General features: G+C 41.0%; 1 protein-coding gene and 2 long non-coding RNA genes across 10 annotated transcripts in view; 2 read left to right on the forward strand and 1 right to left on the reverse strand.

Annotated features, from left to right (window-relative positions):
- LOC105463925 (MAPK associated protein 1) overlaps positions 1–19,909 on the reverse strand; it is a 270,742-nt gene that overhangs the window by 96,594 nt on the left and 154,239 nt on the right. For all 8 annotated transcript variants that reach the window (XM_011711358.2, XM_011711357.3, XM_011711356.3 and 5 more), the window contains one exon: positions 6,872–6,981. In XM_011711358.2, coding sequence (XP_011709660.1) covers positions 6,872–6,981 — 110 coding nt within the window. The remainder of the gene's footprint in view (positions 1–6,871; positions 6,982–19,909) is intronic.
- LOC139358220 (uncharacterized) lies at positions 780–6,631 on the forward strand. Its single transcript, XR_011612871.1, has 3 exons — positions 780–856; positions 2,024–2,160; positions 6,421–6,631. It is a non-coding gene; the product is annotated as an uncharacterized lncRNA (long non-coding RNA).
- LOC139358221 (uncharacterized) lies at positions 6,942–10,934 on the forward strand. The gene is made up of 3 exons (XR_011612872.1): positions 6,942–7,070; positions 9,443–9,583; positions 10,807–10,934. It is a non-coding gene; the product is annotated as an uncharacterized lncRNA (long non-coding RNA).

The following is a 19,909-nucleotide window of genomic DNA, read 5'->3' on the forward strand; positions in this document are numbered from 1 at the left end:
GAACTCGGAGCTCCTTGCCTGGGGCACTTCTGAGTCACACATTTAAACACTTTAGCAGCCCTAATCTACTGTAGCATTTTCCCAATAGGTCACTGGATATCGAGTATCAGGTCTTCGTTTCCTATTCATCTCCCATGCATGAGAGGCATCAGCATGATTATTTATTCTTCCATAAGGAGGAACAGTTGTCTGCAGAATTTACTGCCTCTTTTTTGACAAAGATCACTTAAACAGTTCTATTTTCCATCCATCCATTCATTCATTCACTCATTCCGCGTTTATTCTTTTAAGGATTACCTGCTACAGCATAAAGAAACCACAAATCTGTGTCCCTGGCTTACAAACTCGACTTTGATAGAAGAAAGAATACTGGATTTTCTGTATCAATTGCACATGAAGTAGGACTCTCTGTTCAACCCTATAGCCAGAACATTCTTTAGCTTACATTAGCCTTCAGAGGGCATTTCAGGCTAGAAGAGTGTTAAAAACCCTACTCCATCTAAAATATATATGGGTTTCCCTTTTCCACAGGGCAGCTTAGGACAGGTGTATGTTGCTTTAAGAAAGCTAGACATAAAACATTAAAACTGACACCAATACAGACAAATTGTGCAATTACAAAAAGAATTCCTGGCTTTATATCCAGATTCACCACAGGGTTCCTTTAAATGCTGCACTTCCCTAGTGCATTTAGATCTCAGAATCAATGAACGTTTCTGTTTACAGAATTTTAAATTTGTTCTCCCATTAGGGTTCTAATAAGCAACATGGTACAAATAAAAAGAGTATGGGCTTTGAGGTCAAAAAAGCCTGGGCTCCAATTTAGATTCACCATTTATTTACTGAGGAAACTTGGGTAAGTTTAACCTCTTAGAGCTGAGGAAAGTGAGGCTCAGAGAAGTACATCATTACATATACGGTTACCATAGGTCCTTAATTCTAAGATGCACCTCTTTTTTTCCTTTACTTTTAACATTTCTAAAGCCTCATCTTCAAAACAGGCATAATAAAATCTACTTTCCAGGGCTGCTGTACAGATTAAACGAGGTAGCATTTCTAGGTACACCAAGGCACTCCATTCATTAGCTCCCATGTCCTTGAAAGGGGTCCTCCTTTTGGGAAGACCAACTCCTCCCCTGGCACACAAATCCCTTTTAAAATACCTCCCCCCGCAATACAGAGTCTTGCTCTGTCACCCAGGCTGAAGTGCAGTGGTGTGATCATGCCTCACTGTAGCCTTGACCTCCTGGGTTTAACCAATCCTCCCACATCAGTCTATGACATATTATTGAGTTAAAAAAGTAAATGCAGTATCATATATACTGTGTGACATAATTACCCTAAAAACCTTAACACATGTGCATTTTTCATAAGTTCACTTAACAAGCATTTACTGAGCATACTACTATTTCTAGTCATACTACTATATATTTGACAGGTACCAGTCACTGGGACTACACACGTGTGCCACCACGCCTGGCTAATTTTTAATTTTTTTTTGTGAAGACAGAGTTTCACTATGTTGCCCAGTGTGGTCTCAAACTCCTGGGTTCAAGCGATCCTCCTGCCTTGGCCTCTCAAGTGTTGGAATTACAGGTGTGAGCTACTGTGCCTGGCTACAATACTCTTAATAAATAATAAATTCATCTGTCTACAACTTTCTCAGTCTATCTGGCATGAAAGTAAGGCCTACTGTGTGTGGTATTTTGGTGACTGACCCTGCTGCAGCCAGTCTACCACAGCAGGTCCACAGTGGGCCACAGGCTCGAAATTCTGCACCTCCCCATGGCCTTGGGTGCCCAGGGTCTCTGCCTGATCTGTATCTCTCTGTCATAAGGCAATCATCAACTCTGTATTTTTTTCTCCATTTCTTTCAAGTTCTTTTATTTCTTTGTGTTCATACTCTCTGTGTGTCTCTTATCCTCTTTGGGCCTCAGTGTATTTCACAGTGGTTAAAAATTTGGATTTAATTCTATACAGACTCGTATCTTAAAACTCTCTCTGGTTGCTGTGTAAACAACAGACTGGAGAGAGGCCAAGAGCACGAGCACAAAAACCATCCAGGGTGCTATTTCAGCAGTCTAGGTGGACAGTCATGGTGACTTGGACCCATCCAACAGAGATGAAGACAACTAAATGGATTCAGGATCTATTCCAGAGGTAAAACTGACAAGACTTGTTAATGGATAAGATGTGGGGAGACAGTGCAGGAAAAATTCAAGACTGACAGCTGGGTATGTGGCTCAGGTGAATGGGTAGATGATGGTGCCACTCTGTGCAGAGCACCTGCTTTATCTCCCTTAAAGGATCAATTTTACTATAATTTTTTTTTTTTTGGCGGGATTGGGGGTTAAGTAAACTGCAAAGTAATCTTAAATGTTCTTTTTACACTAAAATATGGCAAGCCACTGCTTTGATTGGCATTGTCCCTGCCTTGCTCCTAAACTGTTCATAGCTTAAATGTGAAGGTCATTGTTTAAATGTCAATTTCTCAGACAGGGGCTCCCTGAACACCCTATAGGATGCAGAGAGCTCCCCTCCATTCTATCATTCTCCCTCTCAGCCCCTTATGTACACTCTTGCTCTAGAATAAGATCCTCCTTAGGTCTGACACAGGGGAGCACGTCAGTGAATGTACGACACAGCTACAGATACATTATGGATCGATATTTACATTTCACATGAATTTGTAAGATACAACTTAAGAGTCCAATGATGCCATCATGAATTGTCCCTCAGACCAGAACCCCATACCCTGTCGTACATGTTTACTCCCCCTCTGCTCCTAGCAGTACTTTGCGGAATAATGTTTGAAAAGCCCCGCAGGCTATCTCACTGGTGACATTCTAGGGGTCTTGTGAAAACAAAGTAAATCAGCAAGCAATAAGGTGCTCTGTGACTCTAAACAGATATAGTTAGGAGGGAGTCCACCTGACAAAGCTAACACTTTTCTTTCAAGTTCTTCGTGAAATTTTATAAAAGTAGGAATGAATGTCACTAGGTTTATTAACAATATTATAAGAACTTTTTAAAAGAATCTTCAGACTAATAAAAATTTGTCTTTCATATCAAAAGAATGGACAGGAATAAGAAAAAGTTAAGATGCTCCTGTTCAATCTTTCCACAGACAACACAGAAAATCACCTCTATTTTATAATGAGACTATTGTGACGTTATGCAGAAAACTATTCTGCTTAGTAAACCCCACTTTGACGCTCTCTTTTGTAGATTAAGAGGTATCTATATTTCTGTGTCAATGTTAAAAACTGAAATTGATCACTTTCTCAGCAGTGTGTCTGTCATGTCCAACATAATGCTTCAGAAGGCTGGGAAGGACTGATGGTTAACAGCATTTTTAAACAACAACAACAACAACATAGTACTAAGAAACTCAGAAGGTCACTGATTGTGAGGGTAACTTTGACAGAGGGAGAACTTGAATTAAGGCCTTTATTCACTAAATAACAGCTTAGTGTATTTTACTGCCTAAATCAAGGGACCTGACAAGCCACTCTTTACTGTGTCAAAAACACACCCACCCAACTGTTAACATGAATAAAGAGGCTTCATCTAATTCTTCTAAAACTGGATTCTCCAATTACAATTTTCTTAAATAGTAGGGACTTCCTGCCAATGCAGGTAGATTCCAAATGTCAAGTGGGTCAGTGAAAAAAATAAAAAAATGAAAGGTTGAAGAGAAACTTTAAAAGAGACATTTAAAAATAGGCATAAAAAATAGACCTTAGCAGAGAATTGACTGAAACATACTGTGAAAAGACTACTATAGTATATTCTTTTCACATGAATATTAATAGGAAAAAAACCATGCAATGTTCATAGTTATGAGTTGATGAAATAATTATAAATAATGCAAATCAAAATTTTAGATCAGTTACAAGTGTCTGTAAATGACAGTCTATCCTAAAAAGCAGAATGATTTTAAAACCCTAAGGGCTTCAATTGACAGAGCTATTTACCTAAACAAAGAAGAGTTATTTTGCTCAAATACATACCAACTTCTGATTTTTCACAAATGAAAACTGGGGAAGGAGTGCCACACTGAAGGACAACAGAGCAAATATTAGGACTGCCATTAGGCCTACATTTTGATTTAATAATGAAATAGTTTAAGTTCTAAATTTATTATTATTATCAAACAAACAGTTGTGTAGACAGTCTGGAAAAAAGGTAAGGGAAGAGAAATCTCTGTGGGCAAGGAACAAGTTCACTGTTAGCCTATCAAAGGATTTCTGAAATCTTGTTTTAGCACAACTAACCTCTGTGATAACTACTGACTCTACATGGCATATGTATTTTGATTTGAAGTGGTATTTCCCTCCTTCTTCACTGAAGTTCAATAAGGGTAGCAAAGAGACAAGTGCTGTTCTGTACTCAATCAGGTAAAAGCTGTTTGATGACAGGGCTGCTCACTCTAATTCTGTCCCAGACATGGGGCATGGTAGGCACATTTTTGAAAAGACTAAGCCGGTCATTGTGACAGAGGCTCAGGAAATGCAGGATGAGTGCCTCTAACGTGGCATCTCTTTCCACCAAGTTCATGACTAAGTTCATGTGTCATAATAGGTAACTAATAGGTATTTCATAGCCAGCTGTGAGCACTAACAATTTTTTAAGTACTTTCTATGTGTTACTTTCTATGACAAGAGGATTTTCCTCTTTTCATTAATCACTCTCCAAAAAACTCTACTCATACAAAAGTTCAAAAACACAAGATGTACCCTGCCTTTATCAACCTAAGCTTAAACAAATATCTTTACCAAACTGGAGATCCTTCCATTTTATGAGACCAGACTTATTAAAGCTACAGAAAGAGCTTCTTTTGTTAAAAAGCTTTTTGGATTAAGAAAATAGACAGTAATTTATGTAAATGTATCAATCTCAATTGGCTTCTCTTGTATGAAAAGGAATAAATAATGCAGATCACTGTTTTTCAGATAACCGAGTCCTAACTCTTTGCCAAGGATATGGCAAAGATTCTGATGGAAATGGCAGTAATGTGTACACAAAGGTGAACATAAATAAATGTGTGTATGATAAGCGCTGGGAATGGCCATAGAAAAACGGGTATGCAATTGGAAAGAGACGACGGGAGACAGAAGGAAAGATACTGGCTCAGCTGTATCTAAATAAGTTCACAGGAGTTTCATGGTATGAAAAATCTGTGACAGTGGAATTTTTACTAAGAAGCTTTAAAAAGTTTCACTTTCTCCTTGGACAATTCAGAATAAGGCCTTCTTAGAATATAATGCATTATATCACAAATATACTTTTATATAAAATATTTGGGAACAAAACAAGAGTAAAGAACCAGGATCTGAAAGGGTGTATGCCTACTAAATATCTTTGATTATCTGAAGCTGTTTAAAAGCTATTCGATTGGCACCTGGAACCCCAAAATATCCACTTTTCACTGGGAAGGAGTGGCTGTGCCTCTTCAATCATCCCCTAAATGCAAAGAAGTCTGACCCCCATGCAATGGATAAAAGTCACCCAAAAAATGAACAAAAGAGGTGTTTGGAAAAACCAGAACACCATTCATCCCAGCTAACGACTTGTTCATTATGAGTGATGATGGATAAAGACTTCTCATGCTGAGATGAAATCAAGATTTATATGCATTGTTTCCTCTCCCAACTTGTGGGAAGATCATCATCATTTAATTCTATCTCTGCGGCCAGTGATGGGCATCCAGAGAGCTGGTTATCAAACGGCGCAGTCAGCTGGCAAAAGCCGAAACGTGCAGTTGGCACATCTGGACGGAGCCGCCACAGCCGAGGGTGAACAATGACTCCTGGCAAGCATCCAAATTGCTTGCAGACGCTAGCAGGTCTCATCTACAACCGCCCCTACCAGCATCTCTCTCTCTCTCTCTTTTTTATGAGAATCAGATTTTCATTGCTCCATTCAATTGCTCTCCTCTGCCATTTTTTACAGCTCTTATCGTTCCCCTGGAATATGGCCTTGAGACAGCTCATCCGTGTCCTTCACTGTGTTATCTCTTCTAACTTTTATTAAAACTTCAGCTTTCATCTGAAGATAGCTAATTAAATCTGGAACAGATTATATGCCTCCCCTTAAAAAGAGCACAAAACTATTTTCTTCAGCGCCAGCAATGCGTTTTTTCCTTTCCAAAAGGTGAAATCAAAGGTGTTTAAGAAGTCTCTTTATTTACAGAGCTAAGATATTCAACATGAGTTGATTTATATTAAAGTTGTCTGTGATATGACAGATCTTTGAGCTATTTCTCAAGATAATTATTTCTCAATCCTGGTATATATGCTTTAAATATCACAGCTAATACTATAAGCATATTTTCCATATAAAGTTGGGTAATGAGGAGTTAGGTTATTTGTGCACATCAAGTGACTTGCCTTTTTGTCTTTTTTTTTTTTTTTAAAGGGTTGCCCTCATTTGATAAAGATGAAGAGAAATTTTTCTTTTCTTCCCCATACCAGAGACATCAGTAACTAAAAGTTCTCCCATGGGAAATTATGTGAAAACATGAAATTAAAAGTAGTGATTCAAGTTTAGGACTGATTCGGTTTTCAAGACAGCTTTACATCAACTAATCATCAGCACAAGTAGCTCTGTCTGAATCTACCACAAATTATTAATGAAGGAACTTCCACAATTGATATGAATACATTCTTCTCACATATGCCACTGAGCCAGTCCCTTTCTGAGGCCCAGGGGCAATGTACAATCACCTTTTCTTGCATAGATCTGCTAACCAAACCTTCTAGCAATGACATCTGAAACAATCTAGCCAGCCATCACACACACATGCCTTATGCCCTTTTAATAAGGGTTAAGCTTCTACTACTGTGAGAATATGATTTAACTATCCCACCTGAAACTTTCTGGGATCCTTTTCTTCGCTTCACTGCCTTTAGTAAGATTTCCTTCATGGTAACCTTTGTGTTGTCCACCTGAATAAGGGAGAATCCATGAGCAGCATTTCTGTAGGAAAAGACAAATATTACATCATCACCAACATTCATCCAGAGAGATGTTACTGCGATCTTCACTGTGTTTAAGCAAGTTTTAAAGTAAGTGCATACTGAGGTACCAATTATTTAAAAATAGGTTGAATAGATATACTTCTAATGGTAGGGGATGGGAGGGGTGGTGATAAAAGATTCTAGCATGAGCAGTTCCAAGTGAAAGAGAGCTCAGGCTTAGGGAAGGTTTTTCTAATTTGTCCAAGTTGAACCTAAGTGGTCTGCGTGGGTCAGCAGCAGGGTTCCTAGTGTTGGCTTCCAAACCAAATCTTGCAACAAGGATTGACAACTGATAAACTTGGCTTGTATCAGTAGATGTCACTACAGGCAGATACTGCCATCATACTAAGCTAATGGAGCCCCAGACAAAAAAAAAAAAAAAAAATGTCATGTGGGGCCAGAGGGCAGTAATACCCCAAAGTAATTGAGAAGGAGGAAAATAAAATGCTCTAACTAGCTAGTAAATATATTTGTTTATTCATACACATACACTTTCTTTTTTTTTTTTTTTTTGAGATGGAGTCTCACTCTGTCACCCAGGCTAGAGTACAGTGGTGCAATTTCGGCTCACAGAAAACCTCTGCTGCCCAGATTCAAGCGATTCTCCTGCCCCAGCCTCTCCAGGAACTGAGATTACAGGCGCCTGCTACTGTGCCTGGCTAATTTTTGTAGTTTTAGTAGAGATGGGTTTCACCATCTTGGCCAGACTGGTCTTGAACTCCTGACCTCATGATCTGCCTGCCTCAGCCTCCCAGAGTGCTGGGATTACAGGCGTGAGCCACCGCACCAGGCTGTATTTTTTTTTTTTTTAATACAGTCTATACACTTCGGTATGAATGCTTTAATCTACTTAGTCCTAGAAAGTCAAAATATTAGCTGAAGCACAAGTAATTATAAGACAAAACACTAACACTCCTTGTAAGCTTCCAATTAATCCAACTGGGTGGGGGAAAGGCTTCATCTGGATTGGAAAAAAACTGCTAAGGAACAAGTACTCTAAAAACAGAAGCCCATCTCCTGTGTGAGGTATAACTTCACCAAGACTGTTAATTGCAATAGCAAGTATCACAAATACTACTCACTACGCTTGGGCACTGGAACAAAACAGACCAATTCCAAGTAGCTCATGTAACAAACGGGACCCAAGTTTCCAACTATGGAACATGGGAATTGCCACAAGGAGTTTGGTCGCATTCCCATTTCTCCATAAGAATCTCTAAAGGGAACATGGCCAAAAAACATGGCAGAACTTCATATTGACAAGAAATCTGAAAGAAAAGCCAAGCCCCAAGCTAAGCTCTGGAAAAGCTTCCCAATGGTAGGACAGGCTGGGAAGGGTCTTAAGCCGAGGCTGGACCCAACCAGGTGGCTGACTCTCCATAGGGGCTGGGGGTCGATCTCAAAACCAAGGACCTAATTTGCTTCCCTAATACAGAGACATCTCCACAACCCTCCTCTCCATACGGCTTGCTGTTTAATCCTTGACATTCCATTTGTTAAAAAGCAAAAGCCGAAGCTGGTCTGGCCAGCACCATCATCCATTTTAACTTGGTCAAGTTCTTGCTATCGAACAGCAGGCCTGAGAACTGTCAAGCTAATTTTACTGAACACTCTGTTACTGAATCATGCCTGAGTCCCGGCCATTCTTTACCTCAGAAGCTGGACCCCATCCCAGAACAATCTTTAAAAGTTTATTTTACTGATCAAAGCAAAATAAGAAAAAGCTCTTTTTAAAAAACTATATTTAGGGAGCGATGCAGTAAGTGATACTTTGGCAAGAGTACTGAAATGTAAAGTGCCTTGTGCATTTATAAACTTGGGGGTATTTGCTCTGGCGCTAGGCCAGTGTGTGTTTGGAACAAATGCCAGTCAACCACGATCAGATTTGCCTTCCCCTGCTTTCTCCTCAGAAGTCAGTATGTGCTCCATCTGTGACAATATGTTGGGCGATGGATGAGTAGGGCCTAAAAGAGAACACAAGTTCTCGGGTACTCACAAACTAGTACTGGCCTGGACCTCATGAACTGCCATCCACCTGGTTCTAGCGGAACTACTGTAGATTTCAGTCTGCTTAGAAATTGCTTACGTTTCCTCCTACTCTGCTGCCGGCTGACAGCATTATTTCCAGCCAATACGTTTATCTTTTTCAGCAAAAGCAGACTAAAAGCTCAAAAGGAAGCCTTGTGTTTGGACTAACTTCCATAAATTAAAAGTGTCCTTTTAAAAGATTTTTGAGCAGAGGAAAATCCCCAGTCTGTATTTTTCTGTCATTTTACCAAAACGTACCTGGGTGACAAGGTTAAAGCAAGCAGAGGAAATCCCTGGCACTTATCATCCACAGGCATTACTGATAAATTGTGTGGTGGAGGAATAAAGGATTACCTTCTGTATTTTTTCATTACACTTTTCTTTTGTTACAGAATACATAAATCCATTGTGGCACAATGTAATATGTATCACCATGCTACACCTGCGGACGCTTCCGAGCGGCTGCCATGTCTGTGCAGTCAGGAATGATAAGTGAACCACCCGTGAATGTTAACGATAGTGATCATTCTGAGGTAACTCGGCTCTCCATCTTCCTTTACAGCCTCCGTGCTGAAGCCAGGGTAGCAAGGTTCATGAGAGGAAAATGAAAACAACAGCGAAGGGAAGGGGCACGCACGGCCCTCGGAATGGACCTTCGTGAGTGTGCAGTATCTTACTCTGGGGCTCCATTTCCGTCAAAACGTGCACGTTAAAAGGAGAAAGAGGTTCTGCCCTGCGTGCTGCACATTCAGGCAGACCTAATAAGAGTTTCCTCAGGTCAGTCCCACGCTCCGCTCCCTTCCCTCCAGACGAATGCCAACTTTGGATCTTGTTCCACGTCTACAGTGAGCGCTTTGCGGGGGAGATGGGCAGGGTTTTGTTTTTTGAGTAATACCCTCATATGTTTCTGAAACGTAAGAGCATAGAATGCAAGTGGTTCTCAGCCTCCGTCTAGGTGTAAGTGTTAAGTTATGCTCCCATTTAACAAGTGGAGATGGAGACTTGCCACCACAATTTTCAGCTTGACTTCCAAACATTCTGGGTTTTATGCCTCATTTCTTTATATCCAGGATTTTTTATGGGCTTTCTAAAAAGTCTATTGAAATACATCTTTTAAAGCCTTTACTTAATGTGGGACGCTGGGTTTGAGGCTGAGAGGACAATGATCCGGGGGGGAGTGCTGGTAGTAGGCAGACAGGGTGCTCCTGGTCCCAGCCTGCCTGCCCTGTGGCACGTGCTCCAGTCTCTGGGTTAGGAGCTGTGGCGGGGTGATCAGCCCTCGGATGAACAGGCAGGCTACACACCGACCCAAAGTCTCGGCTCAGAAACCGCTCCTCCTCCTGCTCGCCTCAGGGACAGACAACTTCTTTTCCCTCAGAGCAGGGCATTCTATGGACACTGAAAAGCAGCAGCTGCCCTTCCCATGGCTCCTGGGGCTGTCCATGCTGGGTCTAGGGTGAAATTCCATGTCAGGGAGCGGATGAAACACTGCCAGGAGTGCTTCAGTCAATTCAAAGTTAGGTCCTGTCAAGTCTCGTAACCACTGAACAATGTATGGGCATTTTAAAAAGAGACTCCTCACTTGTGCGCTCCGTCCCAGCGCACAGCCACTCAGTTACCCCAGAGAAGTTTGTATGCCAGCATGAACCCAACACAAGCAGCCTTTCTGTACTAAGCAGTAAGCGAGAGGCAGTGGGAGCCACAGAGCCCACAGGGACGTAAGTCTTCATCTGAAAAGCTTAGATTCTATCTTTAGGAACAGAGCTGGAACCAGAACCCAAGTTGGAAGGCAGCACACTGGAGAGGAAAAGGCAGAGACTGGAGGTTAAATACCCTTTGACCGAAATCCCAGTTCTGTGGCTAACGGAGATGTTGCTGTAACATGTGGGAACCTCAGCTGCATCCATGAAATGAGTAGGCTACTTCCCTATAGAATTGTCACGAGGATGAAACAGACAATGAATGCCAAGCACCTCACACTATGACTGGCAAACAGTAAAGGGAGTCGATGTTAGTTCTCTTTTGTTCTCCTTGTCCTAAGTCATCATCCCAAGAGGAGAGGCCCCACTTCAGCCCCTCCTTCCCCTGCCTCCTAAACAGAGACTGCTTATGGGGGGGGCGGTGAGGATCTCAAAACTCATTGCCTGTCATTGGTAACACAGGGGCATTAAAATGTGTGATTTGTTGAGCTTGGTGGCAATATTCAGGGGCACTGTCAGTGAGCAGCCTGTGGCCCAAGCATCAAAGCTTCCCAAGAGCTCCAAGGGGAGCACTCTGGGTTCAGTTTTCAAAGCTTTCCTTTTTGAAAGTGTTAACTATGATGCAGGTATGTTCCACCTCAACTTAATTCACTATCTTTGAATAGTGATGATGGAAATTAAAAAATCATGGTGGTGTAAAGAATTTCAACAACATTTATTAAGAACTTTTTGATTTGCACAAGTTGTCCACTGTTGAACAATTATAATAACAGCAACGACTATTTATTGAACACTTTCTATGTGCTAGGTGCTGTTTTAAGCTTTTAAAAATAAATCTGTATTGACTCATTCAATCCTAAAATAGGTACAATTATTACACCCATTTTATAGAAACTGAGGCTGAAGGCATTAGGGAATTTACCTGAGATCACACATCTATTATAAATCCTGTTTTGGATTAAAAAATCAACAATATGGTCCCTCACCCAAGTTGCACAGTCCAGTGGGAGAGAAAGACAAGAAGCCAACAAACAATTCTAGTTCTGTGTGACAGCCACAAAGGCAGAGGCAAGTTCAGAGTGCTGCGGAAACAAACGTAGGGCACTTAACCCAGCCACACAGAGGTCAGAGGGCCCCAGAGCTTCCTAGTGGGGATGATGTCTCAAAATGCAGTCATCATTTAGCTCTAAACCATGCTAGGAGAGACGGTGGCAGCACCAGAAGGCAGCAGAGCCCAGTAAACTCTAGAATAAAGTGACCTGGTGTGAAGCCCCACCTCTGCTTTTATGGATAACAACATAATCACTTTAACTTCATTTCCTCATCGACAAAATGAGGATGATAATTTTTCTTGGATTGTAAGATTGCTGTAAAGGCAAAATACTTCTAAAGTACTTACCATAATACCTGTCATATAATAAATGCTTATAGGCCAGCCATTAGTTAAAAAAAAGATAAATGTTTAATAAACAGTTAATATATAATAAGCATAAGCATTTTCTTCATATGTACAATGAATATATAATGAGACAATGATAATATTCAATATTTATTGAGCACTTACTTTGTTTAATCCTCCTAGAAAAGGTAGGGGCTATTATAAGTCCCATTTTATAACAGAGAAAATTGAGGTTTGGCAAGGCTGAGACATTTGTCTGGAGTTACATAATAAGTTAATATGTTATACAACTAATAAGTCCTGAAGGCGCCAGGACTTGAACCCAGATCAGCTAGACTCCGAAGTCTGTGTTTGTTAATCCCTCCACAGCCGCAAAGTGAGTCTTAGGGACTCAGGGAAAGAAGCGACTTCCAGACAGCACATCTTCCATGCCGGAACCACTGACCCAATCTGTGGAAAAGGTTCAACTTCCAATGTAACAAATTCAGTTTGACTATGCATGTCCAGATTCTTAGTGTAACCATATGACCTACAAGATTTTTAGAGACCTCGGAGAAAGTCATGGTTTCAAAAGCCACAGTCTCAGTTTGCAGGAAGTGGGAAAAGGTTGCTAAGAGCCGTTCTCGAGTCTCCAGTCCTGACCAGTTCCCAATAGTGATGAAGACATACTCTAGTTCTCAACCTGCTCTGGTCCAATTCCATGCATGTTCATTCTCCAGCATTTCAAGGTAGAAAATGGAAATATATGAGCAAGAGAAGGCCTTGTAATAACTGCAGCATGCCTGCTTTAAAGTAAGTACTTTGAGCATTACTTTATTCATAAAGAGTTGACACTAGTGTGAATGCCACATTTTGTTTCTCCTTACACTGACCAAAAATTTTTTAAAAGATCAAAGCGTACTGTGGGAGCATGCGATGTTTGACATTGGACAAAGTACTCTTTTTCAAAACAGACATTTTCCAAAAACATAACTCGCTAGACTAATGGGCAGTGAGAAGCCAAAATGACTGCCCTCCGCCTTCTCCTTGTGTATCTTTGCCAGAGTCCTTGGGACTTGCCAAATCCGGTCATGCCTGCTTAGCTTGCTCGACTGATTGTGCCAGAAAAGAAAATAAGACACAGATGTATTTGAGCTCTTTGAGATGCCAGTAAGAGAGACAGCTAATGGCTTCATTTCGACCCTCCCCTTCCAGCTGGGCACAGGTGGGGGATAATGAGGTCCCTCTCCCTAATCAAACTCAATTATTTACTACTCTATATAACCGCAAAGACATTCACATTCCGTTCAGAATATAAAACACACCGTGGGCTACTTCCAACCACTGCCACTGGGTATTTATAACAAACTCAAGTGGCTAACAGTTTGCCTTGGCAGGAGTTTAAGTGTGTAAAGTTTTGCAAACTGTTTCTGTTCAAATATGTCCTGCTGAAATGGGGTCCCAGGCGGGGTTCCATAACTGTCAGGTCAGTGAACTGCATAACATGTGAGAATGTATTCACCATGCAGTGCAGACAGGATCTGGAAATCAAACGCTTCGTTCTATCACAACCTTCTGAGAAGCATCACAGTTTTTTCAACAGCAAGACTGACATTGTATTAATAAACATTCCAAGTCACTAGCCTGACATGTACATAGCAGCAGCTGACAGACTCCGACATAAGCTGAGGGGAGAACAGAGGAAATCAAAATGAGACATAGTAACTAAACATGGCCAAAGGGGGAAGCATCACCAAACCAATCACATGGGCTCAGAAATGGGAGCTCCCGACTTTGAAGATACATATTAACTAAAGCAACAATCTGGTATAATTTTTAGATACAAAGTAAGTTGATGGTTATTTAAAGTGTGTGCTTTTATGGTAGGAACAAAGCGAATCCTGGCACAATTTCAAGACATTCCAGTGAGCAAAACATACATATTTAGCTTGTCTGACCTTTAAATTCTTAGAAGTGTGTAATTAATGCTTTCCATCTTTATTACTTGCTCCAATATTTCTGTCACTTTAAACAGACACAAAGAAAAATCCTTTCTTTTCTCTAGACAGTTGCTGTTGCCAAAAAGGAAATCAAGTCAGATTTACAAATACAAAATTAAACAGGCTGCATATGTTACATTTCCATACACGAGGACAATCTGGACAATGAAAATGTTTGCTAATACAGCAGAATGAAAAGAAACAACACACAGTTGGTCCTCTATGACTCAAGCAAACAATAAATAACCAGGATGATTTATACTCATATCGTCAGGCCTGGTTACAGAAAACACAAGCATCTTCTTTTATTCCTTATTCTATTTTAGTTCTGCCTCTTACCAAACATTATGGCCTTGAGTTAGTAACTACCTGTCTCTGAGCCTCAGCTTACATATTATAAAAGTGAATTGCGTATTAAGAAACTTTACTGATGGGGTGTGGCCAATTTTAAAATATCACAGAAAAGAAATAAGTGATTAAAAAAGAAATAAATGAGATAGTGTCTACTAGAGGCATGAAACCGAATGAGTGTGTGAAAATGTTCTCCCTGCCCTCCCCCACTCCTTTTTTTTTTCATTCTCTAGACCACAAGGCAATAGCATATAACAGAAGGAAAGGCTTCAAGCTAATGACACCCTTTAATAAAGGTCTGGTCACTTGGGGTATACTATGGATTTATCATCAAGATGGTACACTAAAACTCCCCACTCTTCTGAAAAGCCCAGAAAAGAGCATGAATGAACCCAGGGCACGCCTCTTTAAAAAAGCAGCTCATCTTTCCCTTTCTGCACAGCCAAGAGAAGCCAAGGCAGTCTCTGGGAGCCTGCTGGGCCACAATGCCCAAGGCAGCCCAGCTTCTGGGCTAAGACCCTCTACTGTTACCTGATAACCCCTTACCCAAACAGCTCTTGGTTAGAACTGTTCCTTCCTCATGTTCCTCTAATATATCAAATATTTAAAGGAAAACACACACACACATATATGTGTGTATATATACACACATATATGTATATGTGAGACAGTTTAACTGCTCTGACTTCTAAGGAGATTTTGACCATTTTATTGGCCTTGACTGTTCTTTTTTTTTTTTTTTTTTTCCTTTAAAGCCCTTTTTCCCCCACTCCAGAGAAGAATCCTGGTATGAAACATTAATGTCAACACATTTAAGGTAATATTACCACAGTTGTTTTTGTCATTGCCACTTTTGAACTCAACTCAGTCTCACAAATTCTGACTAAATTAGGCCTGTGTTGGGAATGGGAGAAGGAGACAAACAAGGCAGGTCCCTACCCTTGAGAGGCACTTACCCCACTCAGGATCTCATTCTCCCTTGTCCTACTTTGTCTAAAGGAACAGTAGGCTTTGGCTTGGTCACTGCTGGCAAGAAACACTGCTCGAGATGCAGGACACTATCTGAGTTCCAGATCTTTATCTGGTTTTGGGGGCCAGCCAAAAACCTTCCCATTCCTCCCACTCCCTACTTCTCCTCCCTGACACTCCTGATATCCAAACATCTTTACTGCTTAGGCTCAAAGTAGTCAGCAAGTTAGGGATTCCCATTTATAGACATATTTGCTCTGTCCAAAATCAATCAGGAACAATGGATAGTTTAGGAATCCACTTGTAGTTTGTTAAAAGAGGCAGTTTCCATTAGCAGGCTCCTAATTTGCAAGTTGTTAGAATAATCCATTCTCCTTCTCCAAACAACAACTCTATATCCAGGGGTTTCCTGGGGCCCAGGGGTTCTAGAGGGAAGGCTAGATAGATCTAGTCCTGATTAGTAAGAACATCAGAAGACATCCAATTACACGTTCCCACCACAGAACATTTTTCCAATGAGAAGTTCATTCAAGTTAATTAGTTCCTCTTTAAAAAATGTAAATAATTATAAAATAACAATTCACAATTTTTGTATGATGGAATGAAGACAAATTTAAAAGCAGAAAGAGATCTATTTCCCAATTTTACTATAATGGACACATATTAATTATATAATAAAAAATAACCCCATTCTCACCTTAGTGTAAAGTATTCCCACCGAGAATTCCTGACAGAAATAATAGCAACTATGTAACAATTCCTACATGCCAGAGTCTCAACTAATATTAATAATCACAGCAGCATTTCCTGAGGTTCAAGAGCCCCCAAGAATCAACAGATGAATTTACAGACTAAGTTTCAGAATTTAAAAACGTGTTTTCTCACGGTGATGTGAGCCTCCAGTTCCAGCTACTCAGGAGGACAGTCTGAACCCAAGAGTTCCAGTCCAGCCTGGGCAGCACAGTGAGACACTGTCTCTAAAAACTTTTTTTAATTAAAAACAACTTTGATTTTAGTCTAATGAAAAGCATATACAGATGTATTATCTATACATATCAATATATGTATGATATGATATGATGTATAGATATATATAGCTATATATGCTTTTCATTGAACTAAAAGCAAAACTATATGTGTCACCACATATTTTATATATGTCACTGTTTGTGTATGGGGGGGTGTATGAGAGACAGATATAGCTGTAGGCCCCTCCTCACTCCTCATCTTCCACGTTCCCCATTTTTCACCCACCTGGGGAGCCCTGAGCCACTGCCTAGAGGAGAAATACCCAAGAGAGTCACCTGGCCCACATCAGACAAATGTGAACAGGAAATAAAATTATTAGGCTGGGTATGGTGGCTCACGCCTATAATCCCAGCACTTTGGGAGGCAGAGGCAGGCGGATCCCCTGAGGTCAGGACTTCGAGACCAGCCTGGCCAACATGGTGAAACTCCGTCTCCACTAAAAACACAAAAATTAGCTAGGCATAGTGGCAGGTGCCTGTAATCCCAGCTACTCAGAAGGCTGAAGCAGAAGAATTGCTTGAGCCCAGGAAGTGGAGGTTGCAGTGAGCCAAGATCACACCACTGCGTGCCACCCTGGGCGACAAGAGTGAAACTCTATCCAAAAAAAAGGGAGGGGAGGAAAGGGCAAGACAGAAAGAAAGAAACTTATTGGGAAAATCCAGAAGTTGACCAACAAACCTATCCCATGCCCATTTGTCTATGTAGTCTAAGGCTGCTCACATACTACAATGGCAGTGCTGAGTTACAGAAACTCTATGGCCAATGGCCTAAAATATTTACTATCTGGCCCTTTGCAGAAAAAGTTTGCTGGGCTAGAAGCGGTGGCTGAAGCCTGTAATCCCAGCACTTTGGGAAGCTGAGGCGAGCAGATCACTTGAGTCCAGGAGTTTGAGACCAACCTGGGCAATATAGTGAAACACTGTCTCTACAAAAAATACAAAAATTATTTGGGCATGGTGGCGTATGCCTGTAGTCCCAGCTACTTGGGAGGCCGAGGTGGGAGGATTGCTTGAGCCTGGGAGGTAGAGGTTGCAGTGAGCCAAGATGATGTCACTGCACTCCAGTGTGGGTGACAGAGCAATACCCTGTCTCAAAAAAAAAAAAAAAAAGTTTGCCAACCCTAGGATAAGGTGGTGCGATTTGGGGGGTTATGTGCTCCAGCAGCTAGTTATTTAACATCACTAACGAACTTACTGAAAGTCAAATGGCATCACTGCAAGCTGCATACAGAACTTGTTTGCTGAATACAGAAAAATGGTGAGATAATTCAGTGGGCACAAGGATCTCTATGAACAGTCTTGCTGGTCTCTGAAAAATCTGTGCTGTTTGCTGCCAAGTCACACTATGCACAAGTATCAGTCAGGCAGAGCCCACTTATGTACAGACCAAGCAACAGATACAGCAGAGTGACCAATGTGGCTTACCTAGGACGGAGGAAGGGGTTGGAGGTGAGCATCAGGGAGTGCTCATAGATACAGGACTTTCAGTTTTGAAACAGGGAGAGTCCTGGGCAAACCACCATGAATTGATCATACTAAGAGAAAGCATGGTGGGCCAAACGCAAAGTAGAGTTTTCTAGGTTAGAAGTGGTGGCTCATGCCTATAATCCTAACACTTTGGGAGGCTGAGGTAGGAGGACTGCGTGAGCTCAAGAGTTCAGGACCAGCCTGGACAACACAGTGAGACCTTGTCTCTACTAAACATAGTTGGGCATGGTGGCACATGCCTGTAGTTCCAGCTACTTGGGAGGCTGAGGCAGGAGGGTCCTTAAGAGTCCAGGAGTTTGGGGCTGCAGTGAGCCATGATCACATCACTGTACTCCAGACTAGGCCACACAGCAAAACGCTGTCAAAAAAAAAAAAAAAAAAAAAAGCATTTTCTAGTAAAGAGTATTTAAAATTTATGTGTTTGTGTGGGGGGACACATTATAAATCAATTGGCCCACTAAAATAATGGACTAGTAGTTAAAAATACACCGTTTAAAAGGATGTTAATCATGGTGTCTCATGTGAAAATCAAAAGACTCAAGTTGACAAGTAAAACATTTAACACCCAATTAAACCCAACATCAGCAATGTTTAATTTCAGCAAAACATCATATGTTACATTAAAGTTGTTAATTTGTATTTTATTAATGCTATGGTTTTATCTGTATTTAGTTTGTAATTTTGCTTAGGTTGTGTAAAAACATTGAATTTATAGCTAAACATTATAGAACTTTATATTTGCATGTATCCAAGTAGCATTATTAAAAAACTCATTTGGATAAACATTGAGACTTTAGGAGAATTTATTTCCCTTTAAAAGAGTTCTGTATGTAACTTACATTTAAGAAACTCCCTCATGACAATTCCATGAGATAGTTACTATTATCCACATTTTACAGATGAAGAAACTGAGACTTAACAAAGGTAAGTAAAATTGTCTAAGGTCATGCATGTATCCAGATGCTAGTGAAGCTGAACCGTGAACCCAGGTTTGCCTAAATTCAAAGTCTGTGCTGCCACACTTAGAGGCAAAGATGGTACTGGAGCCCCGGGAATAGCTGGTGTGAGGGCCTCTGAAGGTCAGAAGGCGACCTGGGCCTTCCTGGCATTTGAAAGGCAGGAACAGGTGTAAAAGAGGAGAAGAGGTCTTAGAAAACAAGGTGGGACATAGTGCTGGGTCAAGTGTCCTCCTGGCAGCTCACAGACACCTGAAGATTCAGTCATTCCTTCTCCACGAAGCCCTGTGCTGGGTGCTAAGGATACAGAGACAATAAGACTGTGCCTTCCTCGTCTTCAAGAAGTTAATGGTCTTGCTATTAACTTAGAGGATGTATGCTCATAAGAGGACTCATTTGAAAGTCTGTAGATCCTTAACGTTTACCCACTGCCCATGTTCACTGAAAGTTACTCCAGTTCAACTTCTTCAGTCCAGCTGAGCAACGTCCACCTAAACACTACCCCTCCTCTGCTATAAAACAAAGTAGGAGAAGAAGAAAAATGTACAAGTGGCAAAAAGATCTACTCAGTAACCCATTCAAGAAATACGTATGGCAGATCTATCATAGTAATGGAGTGATGCTGAGTATTGTGGGCACAGATAATTCAGTTCTTGCTCTCCAAGGGTTGTTTATTAATAGTGACAATAACAGCAACTAACACTAAGATGATGCGTACATATGCTAAACACCGTTCTAAGTGCTTCAGATCTATTAACTCATTTAATCCTCATAACTGATCTGTGAGAAAGGTTTTATTATCTCCATTTCACTGAGCCACAGAACAGTTAAATATTCATCCAGGACCACACCCACTAGTAAGGGCAAGGCTAGGATCGGCATCCAAGTGGCCTGGCTCCAGAGTCCACCATGCCATCGCCTCTGCACTACAGCAGTGGCTGAATGTCCGTCTTAAGACAGTGAGATTCACAGGTTAAACCAACACCGGA

The sequence above is a fragment of the Macaca nemestrina genome, chromosome 14 (genome assembly GCF_043159975.1).
Source record: "Macaca nemestrina isolate mMacNem1 chromosome 14, mMacNem.hap1, whole genome shotgun sequence".
Lineage (NCBI taxonomy): Eukaryota > Metazoa > Chordata > Mammalia > Primates > Cercopithecidae > Macaca > Macaca nemestrina.